The 25,451-nt window shown below is 58.9% G+C and overlaps 4 protein-coding genes across 4 annotated transcripts; all 4 read left to right on the top strand.

Moving 5' to 3' along the window:
• Positions 1–906: 906 nt before the first annotated feature.
• LBRM_28_3120 (putative glutamate dehydrogenase) lies at positions 907–2,265 on the top strand (the record flags this gene model as incomplete). Its single annotated transcript, XM_001566288.2, has 1 exon — positions 907–2,265. The coding sequence occupies one exon, from the start codon at positions 907–909 to the stop codon at positions 2,263–2,265; it is 1,359 nt and encodes a 452-aa protein (XP_001566338.1).
• Positions 2,266–5,615: 3,350 nt separating this feature from the next.
• LBRM_28_3110 (putative oligomeric golgi complex component 8) lies at positions 5,616–7,211 on the top strand (the record flags this gene model as incomplete). The annotated part of the gene is made up of 1 exon (XM_001566287.1): positions 5,616–7,211. The coding sequence occupies one exon, from the start codon at positions 5,616–5,618 to the stop codon at positions 7,209–7,211; it is 1,596 nt and encodes a 531-aa protein (XP_001566337.1).
• A 1,732-nt stretch (positions 7,212–8,943) lies between these two features.
• On the top strand, positions 8,944–10,185 carry LBRM_28_3100 (conserved hypothetical protein; the record flags this gene model as incomplete). Its single annotated transcript, XM_001566286.1, has 1 exon — positions 8,944–10,185. The coding sequence occupies one exon, from the start codon at positions 8,944–8,946 to the stop codon at positions 10,183–10,185; it is 1,242 nt and encodes a 413-aa protein (XP_001566336.1).
• Positions 10,186–11,859: 1,674 nt separating this feature from the next.
• On the top strand, positions 11,860–24,543 carry LBRM_28_3090 (putative dynein heavy chain; the record flags this gene model as incomplete). The annotated part of the gene is made up of 1 exon (XM_001566285.2): positions 11,860–24,543. The coding sequence occupies one exon, from the start codon at positions 11,860–11,862 to the stop codon at positions 24,541–24,543; it is 12,684 nt and encodes a 4,227-aa protein (XP_001566335.2).
• Positions 24,544–25,451: the final 908 nt, after the last annotated feature.

Genomic DNA, 25,451 nt, shown 5'->3' with positions numbered 1-25,451 from the left:
CCTCTCGGTACGCTGTTGACGATTTTACCGTATGGAGTGAAAGCAATCAGAGCAGTCGTATTTTACCTCCGCAGCCCCCCCCCCCCCGCGCGCGCACATCGCCTGAAAGGGGGTGGGATGGGGGCACCATGAGAGACGCGCGGGGGTGACATCGACACTGCCTAACGCAGTGGACAACAATCGCGTACACTCATGGTCGTGTCTATCACCGTCCCATGCGACGCGCACCCTTTATTTGTCCTCTTCATCCTTCCATGGCCCACCTCCCAAGCGGCGCCGTTTCCGGTACTGTGGGTTCCATTCTCCCCACTGGTGCCATACCTGCCCCAAGGACAGCAAAAGCAAATGCAAGCAGTGTCTTGGCTGCACATTGAAGACACCGTGCAGCGTCTCAACCGCCTCAACCTCGAAGAGTACCTCCATTTCCCCAATACCCTCTGCACGGTGTATGGCGTTGTGCACCACCTCGTCCAACGCACGGCCTTGTGCCTCTGTGCGCGTCAGCGTGTCGCGCGCGCCGTCTTTAGCCCCCCCCCGTGCCAGCTCGGCCCACGTCTCTTTCCCTAGACGTTTATCTCTACTTTTTTCTCTCCTCTCTCTCTCTCTTTTCTCCTGCGTGACAACGCTGCGCTCATCTGCTCGCCGCTTTACCGTCGTAGATCGTGCTTACTTCAACGTTGCTACTCCTGTGAATCGATCAGCCAGCCGCTCATACACCACCGGCATCCGTGCTTGAACCCCCAATTCTTCTTTGCCTTCTTGCCGCATTACCGATTTTTCTTCTCTCTATATTACTACCGTTGTGTGTTTGTGTGCGTGTCCACTGCCGTTTGATCTCGCACTGTTCATCGACGCAGTTCAATCTCTGTAACCCTTCCCCCACCCTCTGAAGTAGACACGTCCGCCATGTCCTCGTTCAATCTCCAGTATACGTCTGTGAACGACTTCATCGAGAAGTGCGTCCTTTCCCGAGACCCACATCAGCCTGAGTTTACGCAGGCTGTTCGAGAGGTGATGACGTCTCTGTGGCCGTTCCTGCAGAAGAACCCCAAGTACGCTAAAGATGGCCTGCTGGAGCGCCTTGTGGAGCCAGAGCGCTTGATTCAGTTCCGCGTGCCGTGGGTGGATGACAAAGGTGTCACCCACGTTAACCGCGCCTTCCGCGTTCAGTTCAACTCGGCCATTGGCCCCTACAAGGGCGGCATGCGCTTTCACCCCTCTGTCAACCTCTCTATTCTGAAGTTCCTCGCCTTCGAGCAAACCTTTAAGAACTCACTGACAACACTGCCCATGGGTGGCGGCAAGGGTGGGTCTGACTTTGACCCCAAGGGCAAGAGCGACCAGGAGGTGATGCGCTTCTGCCAGTCGCTCGTCACGGAACTCTACCGCCACATCGGCGCTGACACCGACGTGCCGGCTGGCGACATCGGCGTCGGTAGTCGCGAAGTGGGCTACATGAACGGCATGTACTGGAAGCTACGGAACACGAACGAGTGCACCTTTACTGGCAAGGGCCTCTCCTACCAGGGCAGTGAGATCCGCCCTGAGGCTACGGGGTACGGCCTCGTGTACTTTGCGCAGGCGATGCTGGAGCGCGTCAACGACTCTCTCAATGGCAAGACGGTCCTCGTGTCGGGCTCCGGCAATGTTGCGCAGTACACCATCATGAAGTGTATTGAGCTCAACGCTAGGGTGGTAACAGCCTCCGACTCGAAGGGCTACATCCACGATCCATGCGGCTTCGACAAGGAGAAGTTAGTGAAGCTGATGAGGGTGAAAAATGAGTGTCGTGGTACGTTGGAGGAATACGCGAAGGAGGTAGGAGTCAGTTACGTGCCAGGAAAGCGCCCGTGGTGCGTCAAGGCCGACATCGCCCTGCCGTGCGCCACGCAGAATGAGATCGAGGCAGCCGACGCCAAAACGATGGTGGCGAACGGCGTGAAGTTAGTCGCTGAGGGTGCAAACATGCCGACGACGGAAGAGGCTACGGAGGTCTTACAGAAGGCAGGCGTGATGTTCGCCCCTGGCAAGGCCTCCAACGCTGGTGGCGTGGCCATCTCCGGACTTGAAATGTCACAGAACGCGGCTCGCCTGGCATGGTGTGCCGAAGAGGTCGACAGCCGTCTGCACGACATCATGTCCAGCATCCATGCCTCGTGCGTGAAGTACGGCGAGCAGGATGGCAAGGTTAACTACGTGAACGGCGCCAACATCGCTGGGTTCGTGAAGGTAGCGGATGCCATGCTGGCTCTCGGCATCGTGTAGTTGACCTTTATGCCGCTAAGGGCAGAGAATGTGTCCGAAGGGGGGGGGCAGGCGAAGAAGTCAGCTCCGTTTGTGCGTACGCGAGGTCCCCTTGGCTCGAGGAGAGACCACCGCGGAGTCATGCCTCGCTCAGTCTTGGTTGTCGTTCGGCTCCTTTTTCCCTGTCCTTCCCTCTTTTTTTTCTCTCTTGACCGCTGTGTGCGGGTGACTCTACGTGATGTCGCCTACTCCCCCCCCCCCCCGCCCCGCCCTCCTCTCTACCCTCCAACGCAGTCTTCCCTTTTTTTCCTCTCTGTCAGATCCATTCTGAACAAGAAGTGAGGCACAGGGGCAGCCCCATAAGGAAGCGTTTACTCGCGGGCTCCTGTTACCATATGCATACACGTGCGCACCCCTTGCAGGCACACACACACACACACACACACGCACTCAGAGTCGCGCACAAGGAGGTATTAGTGCAGCGTGGGGCGTGTAGGCGCCGCATTAGTAGCGGTAGGAGCGCCATTATCAGCGACAGCCAAGACCAGCGAGCATCGACCGAAGATAAATTAGAAGGCCAAAAGAAAGAAACGAAGCAGCGGCCAAAGGTCGCGCAGTTCCACTGTGTAAAATCGGTCCTCGGTGCTGGCGCGTTATCTCTGCGTCGATGCGGATGTGTGTGTGTGTGTGTGTGTGTGTGCGTCTCTGTGCTTTGTTTCTGTTCTCCCCCTCCCCTTTTTTTGCGCGCTTCACCTCTTCACGCGCTTTCTCTCTTCCTCTCGCCCCCTCTGCACCACCGCGTGCACGTACCTGTGCGTCTCTGTGAGCGTTTGCTGCGAATACTGAAAAATCAGATGGTCTGCAAAGTTGCTGAGGCTTTCTGGAGTGCTGCGATGCTGAGACTGGCAGTGCAAGCGTGTGGGCTCTGTGCGTGAAGTCAAAGAGGAAGGTGAACTGGTCTGCAGGTGAGCATTGCGTCTCACCAAATACCCACACACGCGCAGACGTCCACGTGCAGGCCTTCATCGTTGCCTTCTCCGCTGACTACACACAGTGTTGTGGCATCGCACAATCTTCTCTGACGGAAAAAGAGAGGTGAACACAGAGAGGGTGACGAGGGATCGGGGAACGCGAGAAGGGCACGTGTTGCTTTTTTTCTTTCCTTCATCGACTTTGCTTTACTCCCCCTCCTCCATTTGCTTCCACCTGAATATAAAGGCAGAAGAGAAGAACACTCACCTCTCTGACCGTTGTGCTAGGCTCTCCCACTATGGCTGGAACGCAGGGGCGGACAGAGACATACGTGATGCAGTTTCTCTCCTACCCCATCTCTTCTGCTTTCCCGTCCCTCTGTGTGCGGGTTGTGTGGTGCTCTGCCTGTGTCCTCTTCTTCCCTCTCCCTGAGCACCGTCGTTGCACCTCTCTGGACTGTCGCCTCTCTCAGAAAGAGGCGCAAGCAAAGTCAGGCAAAGAAAAAACGCAGCACCGCCAGCACATGTACGCGTGATTAGCTGTACGCGCCTCCTCTACACATGTCTGCTTCAGCCGCGCAAGCTGAACTATTCGCGCATCGTACGTTTCGAGTGGTTGCGTACGTGGGCCTCTGTACGTGTGTTTACGTTTGCATTCCTCTCACCTTGCATCCGCGGCCTCTTCCCTCTTCACTCATCCACCCGCCCAGCCACATACAAAAGGGGGGCTCTGGGCATGGGGGATGATGTTGATGGAACACTCGACCACCCACAACTGCGTGAAAAGGGAAATACACATCCTTTGCCTGTACGCTGTTAGTCCGCGGGCCACGGTTGCCCTTTTTCTCTTTGGGGGCTCATTTTTATGTTGTTTTTCCATACAGACGCGCCTCTCTCCGGCGCCCCCCCCCCCTCCCATCCTCTCCCTTCCTCTGCAGTCACGTGTTCCCACTCTACTTAGTGCGCACTCTCCCCATCATCTGCTCGCCTACGCGGGTTTATGTGCTAGGCTGCGTCACTGATTTGATTTCTCCTCTTTTTGCTGGCCATCTGGTTGCCCTACGCCGTCTTTGGCTCAAGCCTCATTTGCCTCTTCCTCCTCCTCTCCGCGTACAGCTGTGCTCGTGGAATTGCGACCGTAGTCTGGCCCCTTGTTTCCTCTTCTATTGGCCGCCTGACTGCTGAAGCTGCGCTCTATAATGAGGATCTGCTTGCCACAAAGAAGTAGTGAGCATGTGTGAGAAAAATTCGAGAAAGGAAGGGAGGAAAGTGGCAAAACAGTAGAGAGGAGCGGAGCGGCACCACAAGCATCTCATTTCTGCCTCCCTTCGTAGTTTGCCTCGCCTTACACAGAGATGCGCATTCACATATGTTTTCACCCAGAGACGCAGTCAGCGACAGCAGTCCCACCAGGCGTACTCTCTGCATTGTAGTCAATCTTTTTGTGTTGTTTTCTCTCGGCTGTCTGCTGAATGTCTGCGTGATTTCACGGGGACAAAGCGGATGGCATGCATGCCTGTGTCTGTGGGATATGCGCCCGCCTCGTTTGGGGGCTCTTTCCTGCTTGCTGCTCCGTTGATCTCTCGTTTTTTCTCTCTGCTCATCGCCCTTCTCTGAACCTCCACCTCCACCAACCCCTCCTTTCCTTCTCTTGCATCGAATTTTTGTGTTATCTTTTCTCTCTCTCTGTGTGTGTGTGTGTGTGTGTGCGGCGCTCACATGAACTGGTGGGGACACTTGTATGTCTCTAAAGATGCGCGCTCGTGTCTCTGTGTACGTGTGTTGGGAAACCTGTATCGATACCGTTGCCGAGCACACTGGGCAATAGAATGGTGACGTGCGAGTGCAAGCAGCGATGGAGCAGGGATGAACCGCCTGAATCACAGCAGAAGTGAAAAGCAAAGTGAAGACACCGAAGAGCAACCAGCACCTCCCCACTATGAGGTGGTAATGTAGCACAGCGCGTCACAAGTAGCGGCAAACGAGCTGTGCGCCATAGATGGAGGCGCCGCACAGTCAGGCACCTGCTGAGAAGCATGAAGCGCTGCTACAGAATCTGCGATGAGTTGCAGGCAGTCCTTGACTCTATGTTTGTACGCACGCAATTGTCGTAGTTCACCCTCTTCAGGTTCACCCTGCACCCGCGTTCACGACTCTCTCTTATTGGCCACTTTACCTTCCTCTGACCATGCCGCGCTGACAAAGGGTGCGGCGAAGGTAATATTACCGTTGTTGCTTCAACTCCGCTGCGCTCGCACGTACACAGACACTTTTTCGTATCGCGCTCTCTCGACAGGACAGCCACCGCCGTCGCCTCTGCGGCCCCACTCTATACTTGTGTTTCCTTGCACTTGAGCGCTTTCGCCTCTTTTCACGCACCGCCGCCGTTTCAGTGCAGCCATGGCAGCTGCCTCTGCCGAGGAGGCCCGGGTGCGGCAGTCCATTGTGAATTGCGCAGTCGATCATTACGAGCTGCTAATCAATGCGCAGGCCGCGAACGTGGTGGCTGCCTCGCTTTCCAGAAGTGCTGAAGACACCGCTAACGGACTGACAACATCCTTGCAAGCACTGCACTCCTGGTCGCAGCTTCTCCAGTGTGCTGGGCAGTCGTGGAGGCAAGAGAAGGCACAGCTGCATAGCGCTGTCATGAGTCACCAGAAGATCGTGGCTCTTATGGAGTCACCCGCCTTAGTGGAGGAGTGCGTGCGGCATACAATGTTCCACGAAGCGCTCCTCATATTCGAGCATGTCCTGATGCTGTGTCAGCACATGAGCGATGTGCGCGTTTTCCAGAGACTTCAGAGGGAGGTGGTGGACACGATGGAACAAGCGGTGGACACGTATGTGCTGCCGATGCTGTCGGGTGCTCTCACGGTGGACACGGCGTACAAGGCTATCTCCCTCCTTCGTCGTCTTGGTGGCACCCCGGCGTCGCTGCGTGCACTCTTCTTGCGCAGCCGCGCAGCCTATATTTGTCAGCTACTGCAGGGGGCCGAATCCAGCGTGGTGCCCTACTCTCTTATCCTAAAGTACGTCACGGTGTACAAGGTGCACGTGAACGAGGTGACGCTTCAGTACAAGGCGTGCTTCCCACCCAACACCGAAGCCCAGCAGAGGGAGACGACGGAGGAGCTGAGCCTGTGGTGTCAGGAGCAGGCGCACGTGTTCATGCACCTCATGGCGGCGGCACTCCAGCACCTGCACAACGGCTCTGAACTGGCGCTCGTGGTGCAGCAGTGCGGCAGCTGCGCGAGTGCAAGTGCGCGGATGCACACGGACGTACTGGGGCTCCTGGGCAGCATACTTGTCCAAAAAGTGCACAGACTCTTCGCTGACGGGATGCGGCAGGCCCGGACCACCTATCGCACCGCCATGCAGACCTCCTCGTGGCGGGTTTCCGTGTACTGCCACAACAACACGACGCTGAAGTCCTCGACGGTGATCAATGCCCCTCCGACTATTGGCGACACACCAGCCGTGCAGCTGGCTCAGTGGCTGCCGCTCGCCTACGCCCTCAACGGGATACTCTCCTCCTTCAACGCCGTTCACAAGTGTTTGCTGCCAGGGGTAGAGGCTCTGTGTGGGGAAGAGGTGCGGCAGCTGGTGTGCGAGGTAGCGCAGGACATGTTGAGTGACGCGCCTCTACTCGACACAATGTACGATGCGGAGCGGGTCGTGTTCGTGACCTTTGTGAAGGCGTTTCAGCGGCTATGGTACCCCTATGTGCTGCACCTAGTCGACCGCATTCTCGGACCTGCGCACCGCGAGGACTTGGAGGATCATACGCAGGCTCTGATGCATGGCATTGGGGAACTTCTGTTTGTGGTAGAGCCGCCGTCGACGGTGCCGGTTGCAGAAAGCGCGAGTCACACGACCCTGGAACCTGCGAACTCGCATCCATCGACGACACTCGCTGCACCAATATCGGGTCTCACCGCCGTTCCCGCTGCAGTACCTTCGATGCCGCCAGCGACAAGCACCGCTGCACTGCCCTAGTCGAGCAATGCCCCGAACGACATCACACTTGCGGTGCACCTCTCCGACTTCAACCTGCACGGAGAGGTGACGTCCGCCGGCTGCATCGTGGCTGCTTACGGGCACTGTGAGGGTCGGGTGCTGGATTGGAGGGAAGCGGCGCGTTAGAGAATTTGTACGAGAAGAATTGCAGTGTTGACGTTGGTGCCCGCAGGGCAGGTATGTGGAACTAAGGCAACAGCCATGGCAGCACCAGCGGTGATGGTCGATTTGTCTTCTCTCCACTTCGTTGTTGGAAGGCTGATAGACGGACCCCCTCAGCCTGGCATACCCGCGCTTTTGAAGGTCATGCGGCTTCAGGAGAAGGCGGAGTGCTGCTGCTGGCACAGAGGGCAGCGTCCCGCCTGTCGCGGTACATGCGAGCAATCCATTCAGACACGCCCCCTCACCACAAAACATCGACGGAAATGGAGGATGCGGACGGCGAGCCTCCCCCCCTCCCCCGACCACAAGGTCACCAAGAGGCACACACCCATGCCCCCACAATTTGAGCACTGTGCACACACGCTGTCAAGCACAGCCGGCATGGTGCATCGCATCCAGGAAAGCGATCCACTGGTGAGAAGAGCAAGAGTGGATGAAAAATGCACGAAGAGATCCACACACATGATCCCCTGAGTGTATGGATGCGAAACATGCGGTATTTCCATCATCCGACCAGGTGTGCGGATGCGGCACAGAGACCGGCAGTATGGCGAGCACACACCCTATCGCACCATCGAGTCCTCCAGACTCCCATGTGGGAAGAGTTGCCGGAGCACAGCATAGTATGAGACGCAACGCCTTGAAGCTGCGGAAGGCAAAACGTTGCACCTAGGCAGGATGCAGGACCTTAGAGGGCCCTGACCTGCAGTTGGCTGGCTTCCTTCTTGAGCTCATGCGGCATGCAGATAGACCACCGCCGGCTAGCTGCAGGACAGACGTCACGATCTCCACCCTTGAGCGGGACCTTGGACGCAGCCCCGCTGGGATTAAGGCGTGTCGTTCACCGAGTCCTGTCTGACACCGATCGCGCAGCACGTGTCTACGAAAAGGATGAGGAAGGACAAGATCAGCCCGTTAGGCGCCTGGGCCGATTTGACGACAGACGGTTCGTCCTAGACGGTAAGGATAAAGCCGTGGTGCCCCAGGCATGGGTGAGCTGTAGCTGAATGCCTATGCTTGTTGGCCTGTCGGTGGCAGAGTGATACGTTGAAGCACAAGAAGGTTGTCGGGCTCACCAGCGGCAGGTGCCTCACTTTCGTTAGCAAGGCGGAATGACATGCCCTGTGTATGCGTGCATGTATGCCCTCGTGCCTCCCCTGCGCTTCTTTCTCTTTCTGCCTCATCACTGCCACACACGGATTCCCCGGGCCGAGCGCAGTAAGAAGTGAAGCAAAGCGAACGTGGCGTCAGTAGCAGGCAACCGCGCCATCACGAATCTGCCGCCACAGTGCGAACAGGCAAACCGCGCGTTCACGTGCGCGTCTCACGATAGTCCTCAAATGGTTGGCTCAGTCGTGTAGCCGCAGCGTTGCCTTGGGACAGACCGCCATGCGTACGGCCCCGTGGCACAGTATGCACGGATGAACGTTACTAATCACACTCTCCTGCCTATGCTCCTCATTTTTTGCCTCGTATTCTTCTTCTTCTCCTGCCCTTTAGCCTCTCTCTTGGCTCCCTGTGGCGAACGCACACGCGCGCAGGGTATGTCATGTCCCTCGCTGTCAACTCCACCGCTCCTATCCCGGAGCCCCCGTACGAGGTCAAAGGCACTTCAACGGTGGATGACCTGGCCGTGCTCATCCAGCGCGAGTACACGCAGCAGTACACAGAGGCACGCCATCAATACAAGGCATCTCATGCGCGCTTCACCGCTCGCGCGAAGCGGCCGCCACTGTCGTGGCTGGATCAGTACTGCCGCGACGCCTTCCACGACCTATCCTTTTACACGAGCGCACCCAATGCTGAGGAAGCATGCGCACCTTCTGCATGCACTCATGGCGTGCGGCGCATTGGTCTCCACTTGCTGAATTACGAACTTCGCCTTCTTGCACAGGAGCGGCTGCGCACTACACCTGTGAAGCCGAAGCGCGGCGCAGATGATGTAGTTACACTTCTAGTCGCGCAGGAAGCGGCCGAGTATGCCCATCTGCTGGAGCTGGAGACGGCTTCCTTTATGGGGGTGGCACGCGCCTACTATAAAGAGATATTTGGGCCCACCAACGAGGTTTTGTGGCTCGAGGCGCAGGCTCGGCGCAGCTTCGAAGACGAGTACAGCCATACTACTATGGCTTTCCTCGCCCAGCTACGCGAAGAGTTATGGGGGGCACAACAGCGGCTGTTTCTACGAGCAATGGGGATGTACCCGGCTGCGTTGCCGCACGTCGCACAGCTGCGCCTCATGGCCGCAGAGTCCTATGCGCTGGAACAGGCCAAACTGGCCGTGCTAGACAGCCGCGAAGCAGTGCCGCTGTGGCACCGTGTAGGCGCCATTCGAGGCGAGACGGAGAGCGAGGAGGCCATTACATTCCGGCGGATTTCGTTGGCGTACGTCGTTGGGACACACAGCATCAGCGACGGGTACCTGCGTCGCAACACCGCTACTGGCCGGCTGCAGCGTACGTACAAGGAGGTTCCGGCATTCATGCAGGACGCCATCGACTACACGATGCAGTTCGAGGCCTTCGCTGTTGTTCTGGAGGAAGAGGCACACCGCATGCAAATTGCGGAAGAGGCGGAGAACACCTGCGCCTCTCTCATTGCAGCCGTCGCCTCCGTTGCTGACACCGAAGGTGATGTCTCATCCCCCCTATCGCTATTACCGCCTCTGCAACTCCGAGCGACTCCGGGCAGCCAGCGTCAGGGGTCTGATGGCGTGCAGCGGGTGCCCGCCACAGGCACAGAATCGCATCACAACGGAGGAAGAGGTGGTCAATGCACACGTGTGCAGTAGGTGCATCGATATGTATGTATGTATGTGCTGGATCGATGTACAGTAGTGGCGGCACAGGCAAGGATTGCGTGTATCCTTTATTCCTGTGCTTGCCTTCATGGTGCCCGTCTTCTCCCCCATGCCGCTCTCGCCTCTTCCTCGCCTGGAGTATCATCACGTGGGCAGACGTGCGGGTGTGTATCGGTGTTGGTGCCGAGTGTACGATACAAAGAGGAGCTTTTAGGGATTGGGTAAACAGGCGAGCGACGCCTCGAGTAGGGCTGTGAGTGCTGAAATGATATAACAACGAGTATGCGTGTAACGCTCCGTCCGTACTGTCTCTCATCCCTCTCTCACCCCCAGCCCTCTTGTACCTCATTTTTTATATTATTTTTCACGCCCTCTTCTTCACTGCTGTGTGTCCCCCTCGCTCGCCTGCACATGTGCTTGCTTTTCTTCATGGCGTCTCCACGTTCTCGCTCTGCCGCTCTGCCTTTCTCTTTCCCTCCTCTCCACCCTTTTCCTCTCACCACCACCACCACCCCTCTCCACTGAGAGCGTGTCCTTTTCGATATTGGGGGGCTAAGAGGAAGAGGGTGGCAGAACCGAGGAGGAGCTTTGCACATGGTGTTAGAACTATGAACCGAATCACAAGAAAAACGACACATACACACAGCGCAGCACAGGATCGGTTGAACTTGCTGTGCCGTGGAGAGGGGTGGTTGCAACATCCGTGCTGGCCCTTCCCAGATTTTCTGCTCCTCTTCCTTCGCAACTACATGACGCTGATAAACGCGCGGTGTGTACATGGGGTTATGCTACTACGTGTTTCGTGTCGAAGTCGTGTAATACGCGCTGGCTCGTACCGCCACTGTCTCTACTAGTCACTGCACCTCTACCTGCCAACATGTGCTACCTCCTCCCACGCCTCTCTCGTGTGTTTTCTCTGCTTTTCCCCTGCACATCTCCGGTACCGGGCGGGGGATGATGTGCCACGACGGCACACACCCACACCCGCTCGCCGCCTCCTCACACCAGTGCAACGGTTGTCAATCGACGAAGTCAAAACTGCACACGCGTACGTATCCGCTACCCTGCAGCCAGAAATTACGACGCTCACACGCGCATACGCATTGAGCGACTCGAGTTGTTGAGTGGTGGCGTTGATTGTGAGGAGAGGGAAGAAGAAGTGACCGATTCGGGCCTCTGCCCGCCCTCCCCCTTACCTCTTATTTTCTCGTTTCAGGTCTAGCGTTTGCTGGCATGCGTAGTTGTGTCGGTGGAGAGCTGCATATTTTTTCCCTCACTGGACGCGCAGCAGTCTTCACCCTCTCTGAAAGGGAAGGAATCGTGCAAGTCTCCACTGCGCCCTCATATGGCCGTACGGGCGGTGACGACCTCAGCGTGGCTGTCTTGTTTTCTTTGGTTGTGCGTCTCTGAGCGCTAAGAGGGCCGCCGCCTCCCCCCCCCCCCCTCCCTCGCATTCTCCCCGCGGCTTCATCATCAAAGTGTGCAGACACGACTGCCCATCAACGTGTAAACGTCGTCTATACACGCGCACTTGTTCGCTTATCATTCGCTCGCTCAGCACCTTTCGGCCTGGACTTAGTTCTCCAATCGCGCCCTCCTCACCTCCGCAACGCGCCGGGCCGCTGCCCTTGCTCTGGCTTGGCTCGCGAGTGTTTCACGTCAGTCATGTACTCGCAGACGCACCGGCTCTCGATGGAGTCCAAGGCATCCGCATCCGCGGTACCGCTGGCCGCATCGACTATGCCAGTCGCCAAGCGAACAAAGCTCGAGGTTACGCAGCGGAACCCGATCCATATTTCAAGGGATGTGGCAGACGCCTACGGCACAGTGAACCCGCTCTCGGCGCACCTCTACAGCGACGGTATCAGCAGCGGCGCTCAGATTGGGGTACCGAATCGCCTAACGCAGTGTCAGCCACCTGCTGCCAGCTTCGTGCCTCACCCGCCCACTGAGCCGGCGGCAACCACAGCTGCCAAGGCGGACCCCGCCGCCTTCACATGCCGCCGTGGCGAGACGCACATGGTTAATTCACTTCAGGTGTTCAACCCACCGAGCAACACCGACGTGGAGCTAAAGGAGATGTTCGCCGCTTCCGCTAAGCCCAAGTCCATCTCGTCACGACCCCTTCGTGGCACAGCGGCGGCGCCACCGGCAAAGCTCGCTCCGCTGACGCCGGAGCGAGTGAGTGCCGTTGGTGGCAACACCGGCGCCGCGACGACGGCCTTGTCCGATATCTCTCAAGATACGAGCACTACAGAGGCCGCGGCAGCGCAAGCGCTGGCCACAATCCCACTCTTTCACAAGTCCACCTCAAACTCTCCCAACGAGTTCGTGTACTTGGTGATGCGCCCCCGTGGCATGCGCGACCCGCTGAACCCATACGACTTGCAGCCGATGGCCCGCACCGAGGCACAGGACCACAATTATTACACCGTCTCTGCCGCCGGCGTGACGCACTTTACCAAGGGTGGCGCGGAGTTCATTGAGCTGCCCAAGTGGGAGCGCGAGTGTCGCATCTTCCACGCCATCCGCAAACTATTCGTGTTTAGCGAGTACAAGCGCTGGCGCAACTTTGTGCTGTGGCGCAACCTCGTACGTCGCAGTGCAACGGCAAACACTCGGCAGTACCTCTCCGCACACCTGTTTGCCGCCCACCCGGGCCTGTCGGGGGCACTGCAGGCGGTGCGCAACATCTGCTTGGAAGCCGTTGTCGCCGAGGACCTTTACCAGCCCAGCACAGAGACCAGCACGCTCGACGCGTACACAATGGCGTTGCAGACGCACTTGCAAGAGGAGCGACGCCGGCTGGAGAGCATGATGAAGCGCATTCGAGATTACATCGAGCAGGCATGCAAGACTACCATGTTCACCTGGCAGCTTGAGCGTGAGCGGCAGAAGCTGCTCTACGAAGACGCGGATCAGCAGAAGCGGAAGGTGATCGACGTGCGGGAGCTGGGCACACAAGAACAGCCGTCGTACATCGAGCTGACGCAGCGCAAGGCAATGTGCCGGCGCCTCACTGCCTTCATCAAGCTGTGCGACTACCTCGTTGTGGAGTGCCTCACTGGGCTGGCCGCCAAGGCTGTGTCGCACGTGCGACGCGACCTGGGGATGTCGAACACTGTTCCGGTGAGCACGCAGACTGCGGCGGCGAAGACTCGCCGCGGCGGCGGTACGGCCACCGTTGCCACGACCGGCGTCTTCACCGGCCCGCTCTGGAACGTCGAGGTGGTGTACAATGCCAACCAGCAGGCGATCGAGCTTGTGCCATCCGCGGGGCAGATTCGCGAGGCCATCGAGGACACGCTTCAGGACTACGTGCGCGCTGTCGGGGTCATTCCACGGCTGACGTCGCTCACCACGTTCCTCGTCTACACCAGTAATGCGCAGGATGAGTTGGGAAACGACACGGTCGGCGCGGGACCGGATGTGGCGGATATGGTGATGGTCGAAGAGGGCTACAAGCAGGACGTGGCGGCCATTCACACCTCCCTCGCCAACTCTTTCGCCAAGATGCACCGCTACGCTCACACCTTCGAGGTGTTCAAGGAGATGTACATTAGCAATAGCCAGCTGCGGGAGGAGGCACTGCTGGAGAGCAACGAGTCGCTTCACTACTTCCGCGAACAGCTCGCCACCTACAAGGCGCAGACAGAGTCCATCTCGTCAAACATTCCGAACTCTGCGGACATTGGAATGGTGAGAATGTGGACAGAGGGGCTGCGCGACTGTTTCACGCCGAGCCCAGTGGCATGCTTGGACATCTTCCACAAGGCCCTCCCCATCATCGCTCGCCGACGCAACGAAATTCTGCTCAAGAAGCTACAGGAGTGCACCACCTATCTCACCGCGGCGCCCAAGACGATTGAGCACTATGTAGAGTACCTCGACTACTGCAACGCGTTGGGGAACTCCTTCGACGACATCGCCTCCTCCTACGACGTGGTGCGCGAGCTGTTCGCCCTCCTGCAGGAGGAGAAGATCGATGTGAACGAGGAAGACGAGGAGACGTACCGCAGCGGCACCCGGCCGCAGTTCGACAAGCTGCGTACGCTCCTGCAGACGACTGAGGACAGCAAGGAGGCACAGCAGCGCTTCTTTAGTCGATGTATCGAGGAGGAGATGGACCAGCTGCGCCGCCGCATCGAGTCCGTGTACGACCGCGCGGGGCAGCCAATCGTCATGTCGGGTGAGGCCGACGTGGCAGAGGCAAACGCGTATATGCAGGCTCTCCTTGAAGAAGCAGAGGGCCTCGCCGCACGCGAGAAGAAGCTGCGCGAGTTTCAGATCGAAATCGGGGCCGAGGAGACCGTGGTAGAAGTCATGGCAGAGATGCTGCACGACGTGAGCATCAAAGCAAAGTTGTGGGCCGGAATCGGTGACTGGAACACCTTCACGGAGGCGACCCGTGCGCTCCCCTTTGATCAGCTCGACGTGCCGGCGGTACAGGAGGTGGTGCAGAGGTACTCGTCACTGGTGAAGCAGGTGTCTTCAAAACTGGCAAGCAACGCGGTGGTGCCGCGGCTGAAAAGCAGCGTGGAGGAGTGGCGCCAACTGCTGCCGGTCCTGCAGGCGCTCACGAGCCCCTCCCTCAAGTCGGAGCATCACACAAAGATCTCCCTGATTGTCGGACCCGTCGCGGACGCCACTGGCAGCGCATCGAAGACGCTCAGCGAATGGGCAAACCAGTTCACAGTTGGGATGCTACTGCAGCACCACATCCTCAAGTACCGAGACGAGGTGCTTGCTGTGAGCGCCTCAGCCACCGAGGAGGACAAGCTGCAGAGACAAATCGACCGGGTGAATGCGATGTGGAACGGCGGGGGGCCAAAGCCGCCCGCAGAGTTCCAGTTCCACGCACACAAGGGTAGCAAAGACGTCTTCACACTCGTCGGTGCCTCGGTCGAGGACGTGACGACGCTGCTGGATGACTCTGCCGTCGCCATCTCGACCATTGGCAGCAGCAAGCACTGCCAAGGTGTGCTGCGGTCGCAGGTGGAGCGGTGGGAGAACCGTCTCAAGTACATGCTGGAGACGCTGGAGAAGTGGGTGGAGCTGCAGCGCAACTGGATCTACCTCGAGAACATATTCTCATCCGTGGAAATACGTAGTCAGTGGAAGGACGACGCGCAGCGCTTCGAGAAGGTTGACCGCTTCTACCGCGATCTGATGCGCAAGGCCCACGACCTGCCAACCGCCTACCGCAGCCTCCTCATCAACCCACCGACCTTCGACACCGCCGCCGCCGCCGGTGGTGGTGGCCGAACGCTGAAGCACGACCTCGAAGCGTACATCAAAGAGCTCGAGAAGGTACTGATCAGCTTGGAGAAGAAGTTAGAGGAGAAGCGACGCGCCTTCCCACGCTTTTACTTCCTCAGCAACGACGACCTACTCGACTTGCTGGCCAAGGCCAAGACACCGGAGCTGATGATGCCGCATATGCTGAAGATGTTCGACGGCATCAAGTCCCTCACACTGTCGGCGCAGAACGACATCACCCACATGAACTCCATGGAGGGAGAGCAGGTGGAGCTGGGCCATCAGGGCATCAAGGCGCGTGGCCCAGTGGAATCCTGGATGGACTTACTGGAGCGCGAGATGTTCTCGACGCTACGGCACCGAGCCCAGCGCTGTCTCGAAGACTACGAAGCCTGTCAGGACCGCACGGATTGGATGTTTCAACACCCAGTGCAGCTCGTGCTGATCGTGGAGCAGCTGCTGTGGACGCGTAGCGTCGAGGAGGCGCTAGGCAAGACGGACTCCCCGCAGCTCATGCTCCGCTTGCGTGACGAGCAGCGCCGCAACCTCGAAGTGCTGGCTGAGCTGACAGCGCGCAACCTCTCCAAGGTGCAGCGTGTTCTTCTCTCGACTATTATCACGATTGACGTACACGGCCGCGACCTTGTCGAAGAGATGTGTGACAGTGGCGTCGCTGAGTTGATCGATTTTGGCTGGACGAAGCAACTGCGCGTGTACTGGGAAAAGGACGCGGACGGTAACGGCACCGTCTTCATCCGCCAGAACAATTCCCGGTTCGTCTACGGCTACGAGTATCTCGGCGCACAGGGGCGTCTCGTCATCACTCCGCTAACGGACCGCATCTACATGACCGTGACAGGTGCCTTGAAGTTGCATCTTGGCGCCTCCCCTGCCGGGCCGGCCGGCACTGGCAAGACGGAGACAGTGAAGGACCTGGCGAAGAACCTGGCGCGGCAGTGCATCGTGTACAACTGCTCTGACGGCGTCACGTACAAAATGATGGAGAAGTTCTTCTCGGGCCTCATCCAGACCGGCGCGTGGGCCTGTCTCGACGAGTTCAACCGTATCAACATCGAGGTGCTCTCCGTCATCGCATCCCAGCTGCTGGAGATCAAGCTGGCGCTGCAGAACGCGCAGGAGACCTTCACGTTCCAGGGCACGCCCAATGTGCGGGTGCGGCCGACGTACGGCGCCTTCGTCACCATGAACCCCGGCTACGCGGGACGCACGGAGCTGCCAGACAACTTGAAGATCCTGTTCCGCCCTGTGGCGGTCATGACGCCGGACTTCCGCATGATTGCGGAGGTGATCCTCTACTCGGAGGGCTTCAAAAACGCCCACGACTTGTCACTAAAAATCACGCAGCTCTACAAGCTCAGCTCAGAGCAGTTGTCGCCGCAGGACCACTACGACTTTGGTATGCGGGCACTGAAGTCGATCCTCGTCATGGCCGGTGACCTCAAGCGCTCGCAGCCTGACGTGGAGGAGGACCTCACGCTGATTGTAGCGTGTAATGACTCGAACGTGCCCAAGTTTGTCGCGGAGGACATCCCGCTGTTTCGCGGCATCATGCAGGACCTATTTCCAGGCGTGAGCTTTCCAGAGCGCGGGTATCCGGAACTGCTGCCAGCGATACAGCACATCATGGCCGAGAAGAAGCTGGTCGACGCCAGCCAGTGGGTGAAAAGGGGCATCCAGTTCTACGAGACACTCATTGTCCGGCACGGCGTGATGCTCGTGGGCGTGACGGGAACAGGTAAGACGGAGGCGCGGCAGTGTATCGCGGAGGCTCTGACAAGCCTCTCTGTGGCGGGGAGCGCAAACAAGATGGCGCGCCCTGTCACTGAATTTGTGATCAACCCCAAGTCGGTGATGTTGCACGAGCTGTATGGACAGCTGGACGTGAACACAAACGAATGGAAGGATGGTGTACTCGCTGCCATCGCGAAGGAGTGCGTGCGGGCCTCCGAGGTCTCGTCTGATCACCGGTGGATGGTCTTTGATGGCCCGGTGGATACGCTTTGGATCGAGTCGCTGAACTCGGTATTAGACGACAGCAAACTGCTCTGTCTCGACAGCGGCGAGCGCATCAAGCTGCCCGACACGATTCACATGTTGTTCGAAGTTGCGGATTTGGCAGTTGCCTCGCCGGCAACGGTGTCACGGTGCGGCATGGTGTACGTAGACGCTGATGACTTGCCGTGGAACACGGTGGCATGCAAGTGGAGTGAGACAACGCTCGCTGCCACCGGCGCGCAGCCGCAGTGCCGCGCCTACATCCTCTCCCTCTTCGACGCCTACGTAGAAAAAGGGCTTGACTGGCTGAAGCAGCTACCCGCGTCGGCCAGTCTGATGAGCGCTGGCGACATCAACGTTGTGCAGTCCCTGTGTGACCTCTTCACGGCGCTTGTGCAAGTGAACAAGGTGCGGTTTATGGCAGACCCGGGCGGTGAGGTGCCGCCGCCGCCGGACGACCCGATGTTTCGCGAGCGCAACGAAATCTGCAACGCCATCTTTGCCTTTTCATTTGTGTGGTCTGTCGGTGGAAACGTTGACCACGCTGCGATGGAGAGCTTCGACACGATGGCGCGCACGCTGCTCGAGTCGGCTGCGCGCTTCCCCAACTACGGCAGTGTGTACGACTACACCATCAACTTCTCGACGCGACTGCTTGTGCCGTGGGAGGCGCTGGTGCCCGAGTTCACCTACAACCCAGCCACGCCGTACTTTAACATCCTTGTGCCGACTGTGGACACGGTGCGCTACAGCACGATCGCGCAGACGCTGCTTCAGTGCAAGAAGCCTGTCCTTTTCAATGGCCAAACCGGCGTCGGTAAGACGTTCATCATGGCGGACTGCCTCCAGCGCAACAAGGAGTTACTGCAGCTCTCGCTCGTCACCTTCCAGTTCAGCGCGCAGACGTCGTCGGAGCGGACGCAGGAGCTCATCGAGGCGAAGCTGAAGCTAAAGCGCAAGAACGTGCTTGGCGCCTCTCCGGGCAAGTCCGTCGTTCTCTTTGTTGACGATCTGAACATGCCAGCCGTGGAGGTGTTTGGCGCGTCGCCGCCTATCGAGCTACTGCGACAACTGATGGGCCAGGGTGGCTTCTACGACCGCAAGTTCGCTGGCATATGGAAGACGGTGCAGGACGTCACGGTCGTGTCGGCCTGTGGCCCGCCCTCGGGTGGGCGCAACCCCATCACTCCTCGCCTCACGCGTTTATTTCACCTGCTCCAGGTGGCAACCCTCACGGACGACTCCATGAAGCGCATCTTCGGCTCAATTCTCAGCGGCTTTATCGAGGCAAAGAACTTCTCACACGAAGTGAAGAACGTGGCGCCGTCGCTCGTCATGGCCACTGTCGACGTCTTCAACATGATCCGTGACGCCCTGAGACCGCGGCCAACCACGCCGCACTACACATTCAACCTGCGCGACCTCTCGAAGGTGTTTCAGGGCATGACGCAGGTGATTCCGCGCGTCTGCCGCGACGCTGCGACCTTTGTGCGGCTGTGGATACACGAAGTAATGCGGTGCTTCTACGACCGACTCGCCACAGTGCAGGATCGGCGCTACTTCGTGGACAACATCCTCGCGGAGACAGCGTCGCGCGTACTTCCCGGCGCAGCGGAGAGTCTGATCGCGTCGCCGGCGCTGTGGGCAGATTTCACCCGCTTCGGATCAGTTGAGAAAGTTTATGAGGAAGTGCCGGAGGTACAGCGGCTGGCGCAGGTGCTCGAGGAGTACCAGGACGATTACAACGCCACAGAGGCAACCGTCAGGCCAGACGACGCGAGCGGCAGCTCGACAACTGTGCAGGCGTCGCAGCTGGGCCTCGTCTTCTTCAAGGATCACTGCGAACACATCGCCCGCATTATCCGCATTCTGCGACAGCCGCGCGGCAACGTGCTACTGGTCGGCGTTGGCGGCTCTGGCAAGCGCTCCCTTACAAGGCTTGCCTCCTTCATCAGCGGCTGCCGCATCTTCGAGACGTCTGTTGGCAAGGGCTACAGCATGAACGACTTCCACGAGTTCCTGCTGGAGGTGTACACGTACGCTGGAGTGAAGAACGAACCATGCGTGTTGCTGTTGTCCGACAACCAAATCGTTGACGAGGCAATGCTGGAGGACGTGAACAACACTCTCAACTCCGGAGAGGTACCGTCGCTCTTTAGCGCCGAGGAGCGTGAGAAGCGCGTCAATGCCTGCATCGAGGCAGCCCAGCAGCACGGCATCACCAGCAGAGAGGACATCTACGGCTTCTTCATCAACCGTGTGCGTGACAACATGCACGTGGCGCTGTGCATGAGTCCAGTAGGCGACCAGTTCCGTACCCGCTGTCGCCAGTTCCCGTCGTTGACGAACTGCTGCTCCGTCGACTGGTTCGACGAGTGGCCGCAAGAAGCCCTGGAGGGGGTGGCGAGGCGCATGCTGCAGGAGACAACAGACGCGATGCCTGCAAGTTTCCACGAGAAGCTGCCGCAGCTCTGCGTCCATGTACACGCGGCGACGATTGAGATGGCACAGCAGTACTACGATGAGCTGCGCCGGCGCTACTACATTACCCCAACCTCCTACCTGGAGTTTATCGAGACGTACAAGGCGCTCCTGCAAAGTCAGCGCAGTCGGGTGGAGACGCAGCTCGCCCAGGTCGAGAACGGTACGGAGAAGATGCGCGAAACCGAGGAAACAATCACGAAGATGAAAGCCGAAATTGAGGTGAGGCGACCGCAGCTAGAGAAGGCGTCCGCGGAGACGCAGGCAGTTGTGGCGGACTTGAAGGTGCGGCAAGCCAAGGCAGCGGAGGTGCAGGTGCAGGTGCGGGCGCAGCAGGAGAGCGCGGCAGTGCAGCAGTACGACGCGTCGCAGATCGCGGCGGAGGCCAACGCACGCCTGGCGGAGGCGAAGCCTATCATCGACAAGGCAAAAGCGGCGCTCGACACGATTCAAGCCAGCGACCTCAACGAGCTCCGCTCCTTCGCCAACCCACCCTCGGCAGTGCTGAAAACGACGCAAGCGTGCATGACCATGTTTGAGGCGAAGGACTTCAACGGCGCATGGTCTGGCAGCACGGACTGGAAAGGCGCGCGCGAGTTCCTGTCGCACCGCTCGCTGCTGGACATGATCCGCGGGTACCCCACCGACAACGTGAAGCCGGCAATTCTGCAGAAAGTGCAGAAGTACATCAACGACCCCGAGTTCACGGTCGAGGTGTGCTCGTCGAAGGGCTCGCAGACGTGCGGGTCCCTGTGTGCGTGGGTGCACGCCGTCAACGAGTACTCCAAGGTGGTGAAGGAAGTGGCACCGATGCGGCAAGCCGCGGCCGATGCGGAACAACACTTGGCAGAGACAAATACGAAGCTGCACGTCGCACAGCAGCAGCTGAAGGAGGTGGAGAAAGAGCTGTCGGACCTCGAGCAGCGCTACCAAAGCAGCGTCGAAAAGAAGAACGACCTGGAAAGGGGGCTGCAGCTGTGCGTCAACCGCCTGCGCAACGCAGAGACACTGTCCAGCTCCCTCAGGAGCGAAGGGGCCCGCTGGACAGAGAATATCAAGCTACTCAGGGCTCAGCTGGCCGCGCTCCCACTGCAGGTATTCATGGCGAGCGCGGCGGTCGCCTACTTTGGCGCCTTCACCCCGGCGTTCCGTCAGCGGCTCATTGCGCAGTGGACGACGCAGCTGACGGAGCACGGGTGTGAGATAGACAACTTCTCCTTGACCGCCGTCCTCGGCGACCCGGTTGACACGCTGAACTGGCAGGTGAACGGTCTGCCAAGCGACGAGACGTCCACCGAGAATGCTATTGTGGCAATGCTGTCGACGGCTCCGCGCCGCTGGCCGCTCTTCATTGACCCACAGGAACAGGCCGTTAAGTGGCTACTGCGGCAGTTCCAGCAGACCCAGGCAGCGAGTGGGTCGGGTGCAGCAGCGTCAAAGAACCGAAACATCCTGCGGGTAATCAGGCTCACAGATCCGACGTGGATGCGCACCCTCGAGTCGCAGATCCGACTCGGCGGCGTTGTCATCATTGACGACATTGGTGAGTCGCTGGACCCAGCGTTGGAGCCGCTCATCGCGCGGCGTGTCTTGGCGGCTGACAGTGGCGGCCTGCAGATTCAGCTCACTCCGCAGTCTGGACCGATCGATTACCACCCCAACTTCCGGCTGCTCCTGTGTAGCAAGCTGCCGAACCCGGTGTACTTGCCGGACATTAGCACCCGTGTCACGCTGCTCAACTTCACAGTCACAATGGAGGGGCTGTCGGAGCAGATGCTTGGTGAGGTCGTCTCTATCGAGCAGCGCTCCATGGAGGAGGAGAAGAACTCCATAATCCAGCGCATCGCTCAGGGCCAGCGCCGCCTCAAAACAATCGAGGAGAGCATCCTGGAGCGCTTGCAGAGCACCAAAGGCAACATCCTCGACGACGAAGATCTTATTCACGAGCTGCAGGCCGCGCAATCTAGTGCGGAGGTGATCAGTCGCAGTCAGGCTGAGGCGAGCGAGAAGATGCTGACCATCTCGATAGCCCGCGAACGCTACCGCAACGTTGCCGTGAGGGCTGCGTTGCTCTTCTTTGTGCTAGCTGACGTGGGCCGCATGGACCCAATGTACCAGTACTCACTGCAGTACTTTGTAAAGCTGGTGCAGCACGAGGTGGAAGGCACCACAAAGCCGCCCGGGTACACGGAGGCAGACCCGGCCATGCTGGAAGATCACCTTCACGCTACAATCAGCAACCTCACAAGCGCCACATACACGCAGATCTGCCGCGGTCTCTTCAACAAGGACAAGATCATTCTGTCGCTGCTCATAGCTACGGCGATCGCCCGGCATGACGGCGTGATCGCAGAGGAGGAGTGGCAGTACTTCGTGCGCGCCACTGCCTTCGTCGCCTCAGAGCTGCCAGAGCAGTCGTCATCCACCGCTTCGTGGATGAGCCGCGTTCAGTGGGAGCTGGCCGAGGCACTCAGCCGCACCGTGCCTGCGTTTCACAATTTCGTCTCCACTCTGGAGGCGGAGTCGGAGGCGTGGCGGGAGTACGCACAGTCCGACTTACCCCACACGGCCACCCTGCCAGGCGACTGGCAGTCGCGTCTGCATCTCTTCCAGCGTGTGCTACTGATCCGGTGCCTCCGAGAGGAAAAACTTTTCTTTGCGCTTTCCAACTACGTGTATCAGACGATGGGGGCAGAGTTCACTGAGATGCCTCCCATGGACCTCACCCGCACCCTCAGGGATAGCACCGCGCACACGCCGATCGTCTTCATCCTCTCTCAAGGCGCGGACCCGATGGAGGCCCTACAGTCCCTCGCCAAGGCCGAGGAGCAGGAGGTGCAGTACGTCAGCCTGGGTCAAGGTCAGAGCGAGAATGCGAAGCGCCTCATCGCCACGTGCCGCAAGTCCGGTTCGTGGGCGCTGCTGCAGAATTGCCACCTCTCGCAAACATTCATGCCAGACCTCTCGGCGATCGTTGCAAATCTGCAGCCCGGGGCTGCCGGGGCGTCCGAGACGCACAACGACTTTCGCCTTTGGCTTACGTCGATGCCCACCGACTTTTTCCCGGTATTTGTGCTGCAGTCGAGCGTCAAGCTGACAAACGAGCCGCCGACCGGGCTACGGGCAAACATGTTGCGCTGCTTTAGCGAGCTGACCCCACAGGAGTACGAGGCCTTTGACGACGAGGCCATCAGCGGCAAGGGATTAAAGGGGCGCGCCTTCAAGAAGCTGCTCTACGGCCTGTGCTTCTTCCACTCCGTCGTTCTCGAGCGGCGCAAGTTCGGCCCTCTCGGGTGGAATGTCAAGTACGAGTGGAATGACACCGACTTTCATGTGTCGAAGGAGTGGCTGCGGCTGTTCTTTGAGGAGCAGGAGACAATTCCATGGGAATCGCTTGAGTACATCATTGGGCAGATCAACTACGGCGGCCGTGTCACTGACCCGCAGGACCGCGGCACACTGCTCACAATTCTGCGCAACTACCTCTGCCCCCGCATCCTCGAGGAGGGCCACTGTTTCTGCAAAGAAGGGCAGTACGTTGTCCCCTCGAGCGGCACGCTGGCCGAGGCGCAGGAACACATCCAAGCCATGCCCCTCGTCGATGAGCCTGCCGTCTTTGGCATGCACGACAACGCCAACCTGCGTTACCAACTGCAGACGAGCGAGTACCTACTGACGAAGATCGTGTCCATCCAGCCGCGCCTGGTCGGGTCCGCGGGCAGCTCCGGCGCAACGCCGGAAGGAGAGGTGCGCCGCAAGTGCCAAGAGCTCGAGGCGACGTTGCCAGCACCACTGACGCGGGAGGAGGCCGGACCCCGTACCTTCACGACGCTCGCGAACGGACTGCCGAACTCCATGTCGACGGTGTTGGCGCACGAGCTGGTCAAGTACAACAAGCTACTGGACAAAATGCGCCAGACACTTTCTGACATGCAAAAAGCGCTGCTCGGACTGACAGTCCTCTCTGCCGACCTCGACGCCATGTACAGCTCCTTCCTTGCGGATCAGGTGCCAACGCTCTGGACGGCGGTGTCGTACGCCTCGCTAAAGCCGCTTGGGGCGTGGTACCGTGACCTGCTCGCCCGTGTGCAGTTTATCCGGTCGTGGTTGCAGAAGGGAGAGCCAGCAGCCTTCTGGATCGGCAGCTTCTTCAATCCGAGCGCCTTCATGACAGGCGTGTATCAGGCCTTTGCGCGTGCGGAGGGAGTGTCAGTGGACAAGCTTGGCTTCGGTTACGAAGTTCTGGACATGGAACCAGAAGCGATCACGTCAGGGCCGGTGCGCGGGTGCTATGTGTACGGCATTCACACGGACGCGTGGCGTTGGGACTCCGAAAGGCGAGTAATGGCCGATTCCTTTCCGGGAGAGCCCTACGCTGTGCTGCCGCCTGTGCACTTCCTGCCGGAGCCCTCGCACGTGAAGCCGGCCGACTTTCACGCCGTTCCCCTGTACCGCACGACGATACGCGCAGGTGTCATCTCGTCTTTGGGTGCCAGCTCCAACTACGTCCTCTCCATCGAGGTGCCGTCGGCGGATGGCTCCAACTACTGGCTGCTGAAGGGCTCCGCCTGCGCGTGCGCGCTAAATCAATAGAGTAGAATACGAAGGAAGAGGATGCGAAACAGGATGCACGCTAGAGATAAAGGAGGAATGCATGTGCCGTGCGCTTGTCTCTTTCTCTCTCTCTCTCTCTCTCTCTCTCTGCGTGTATGCGTGGAATTGCATCAACGTGCTTCGCAGGCTTGTGCCACTGCTGTGCTACTTCTCCTTGTCGGTGTGTTCGTTGGTATCTCAGTGCGTCTTATGGTGCGTTGGTGGCATTGGGGCTGTGCTTATCTCTTATGCCTCTCTGCCTCCAGGGTTAGCGAGCACTTCGGCTATGGGCATTCATGCTGACGTGGTGGAGAAAGCCAGGCATACACGCCCACACATACGAAGGCACCGCGACCACCACTACCATTTCTCCCGATGGTTCTTCGTCTCCCTGTAACTTCTTGTTTACCTCCTTGCGCTTTGCTCCCCCTCAGATGTATGGGAGATGTGTGTTGTAGCACCGCCCCTTCCGGGCCTTTTTTTTTTACTCGTTGCATGGACAGGCCCCTGATGCGCCGTTTCTTCTTCATGGGCAGGAGATGTAGGCGTGTGCTGTGGTGCCACTGTTGTCGTCTTCAGCGTTGGTGTTGCTGGACGCCGCCGGTGCCGCAGCGTGCGTGCGTCCCCTGCGCTGTTGTGAGTGTCTGCGCTTACCCCCTTGTTTTGTCTTTGCATGGTGCTGGTGATGTATGCTGGCCAACACGCCGTACTGCTGCGCCTCGCTCTGTCCCTCTTTGCACGTATGTAGCATAGAATGTCGTAGATGTACACCTCCTCTCTACTAACCAGCGTACACCCTTCAAGATGACCAAGGAAACGAGCAACTCTGCGAAACGGTTACCTGCGATGAGAGGGTTGCAGCGGCGCGTCGTCGTAGAAACAAGAGCACAGACGAGCCTGTCTCATAC

The sequence above is a fragment of the Leishmania braziliensis genome, chromosome 28 (genome assembly GCF_000002845.2).
Source record: "Leishmania braziliensis MHOM/BR/75/M2904 complete genome, chromosome 28".
NCBI lineage: Eukaryota > Euglenozoa > Kinetoplastea > Trypanosomatida > Trypanosomatidae > Leishmania > Leishmania braziliensis.
This window is presented reverse-complemented; position numbering and strand designations above follow the sequence as displayed.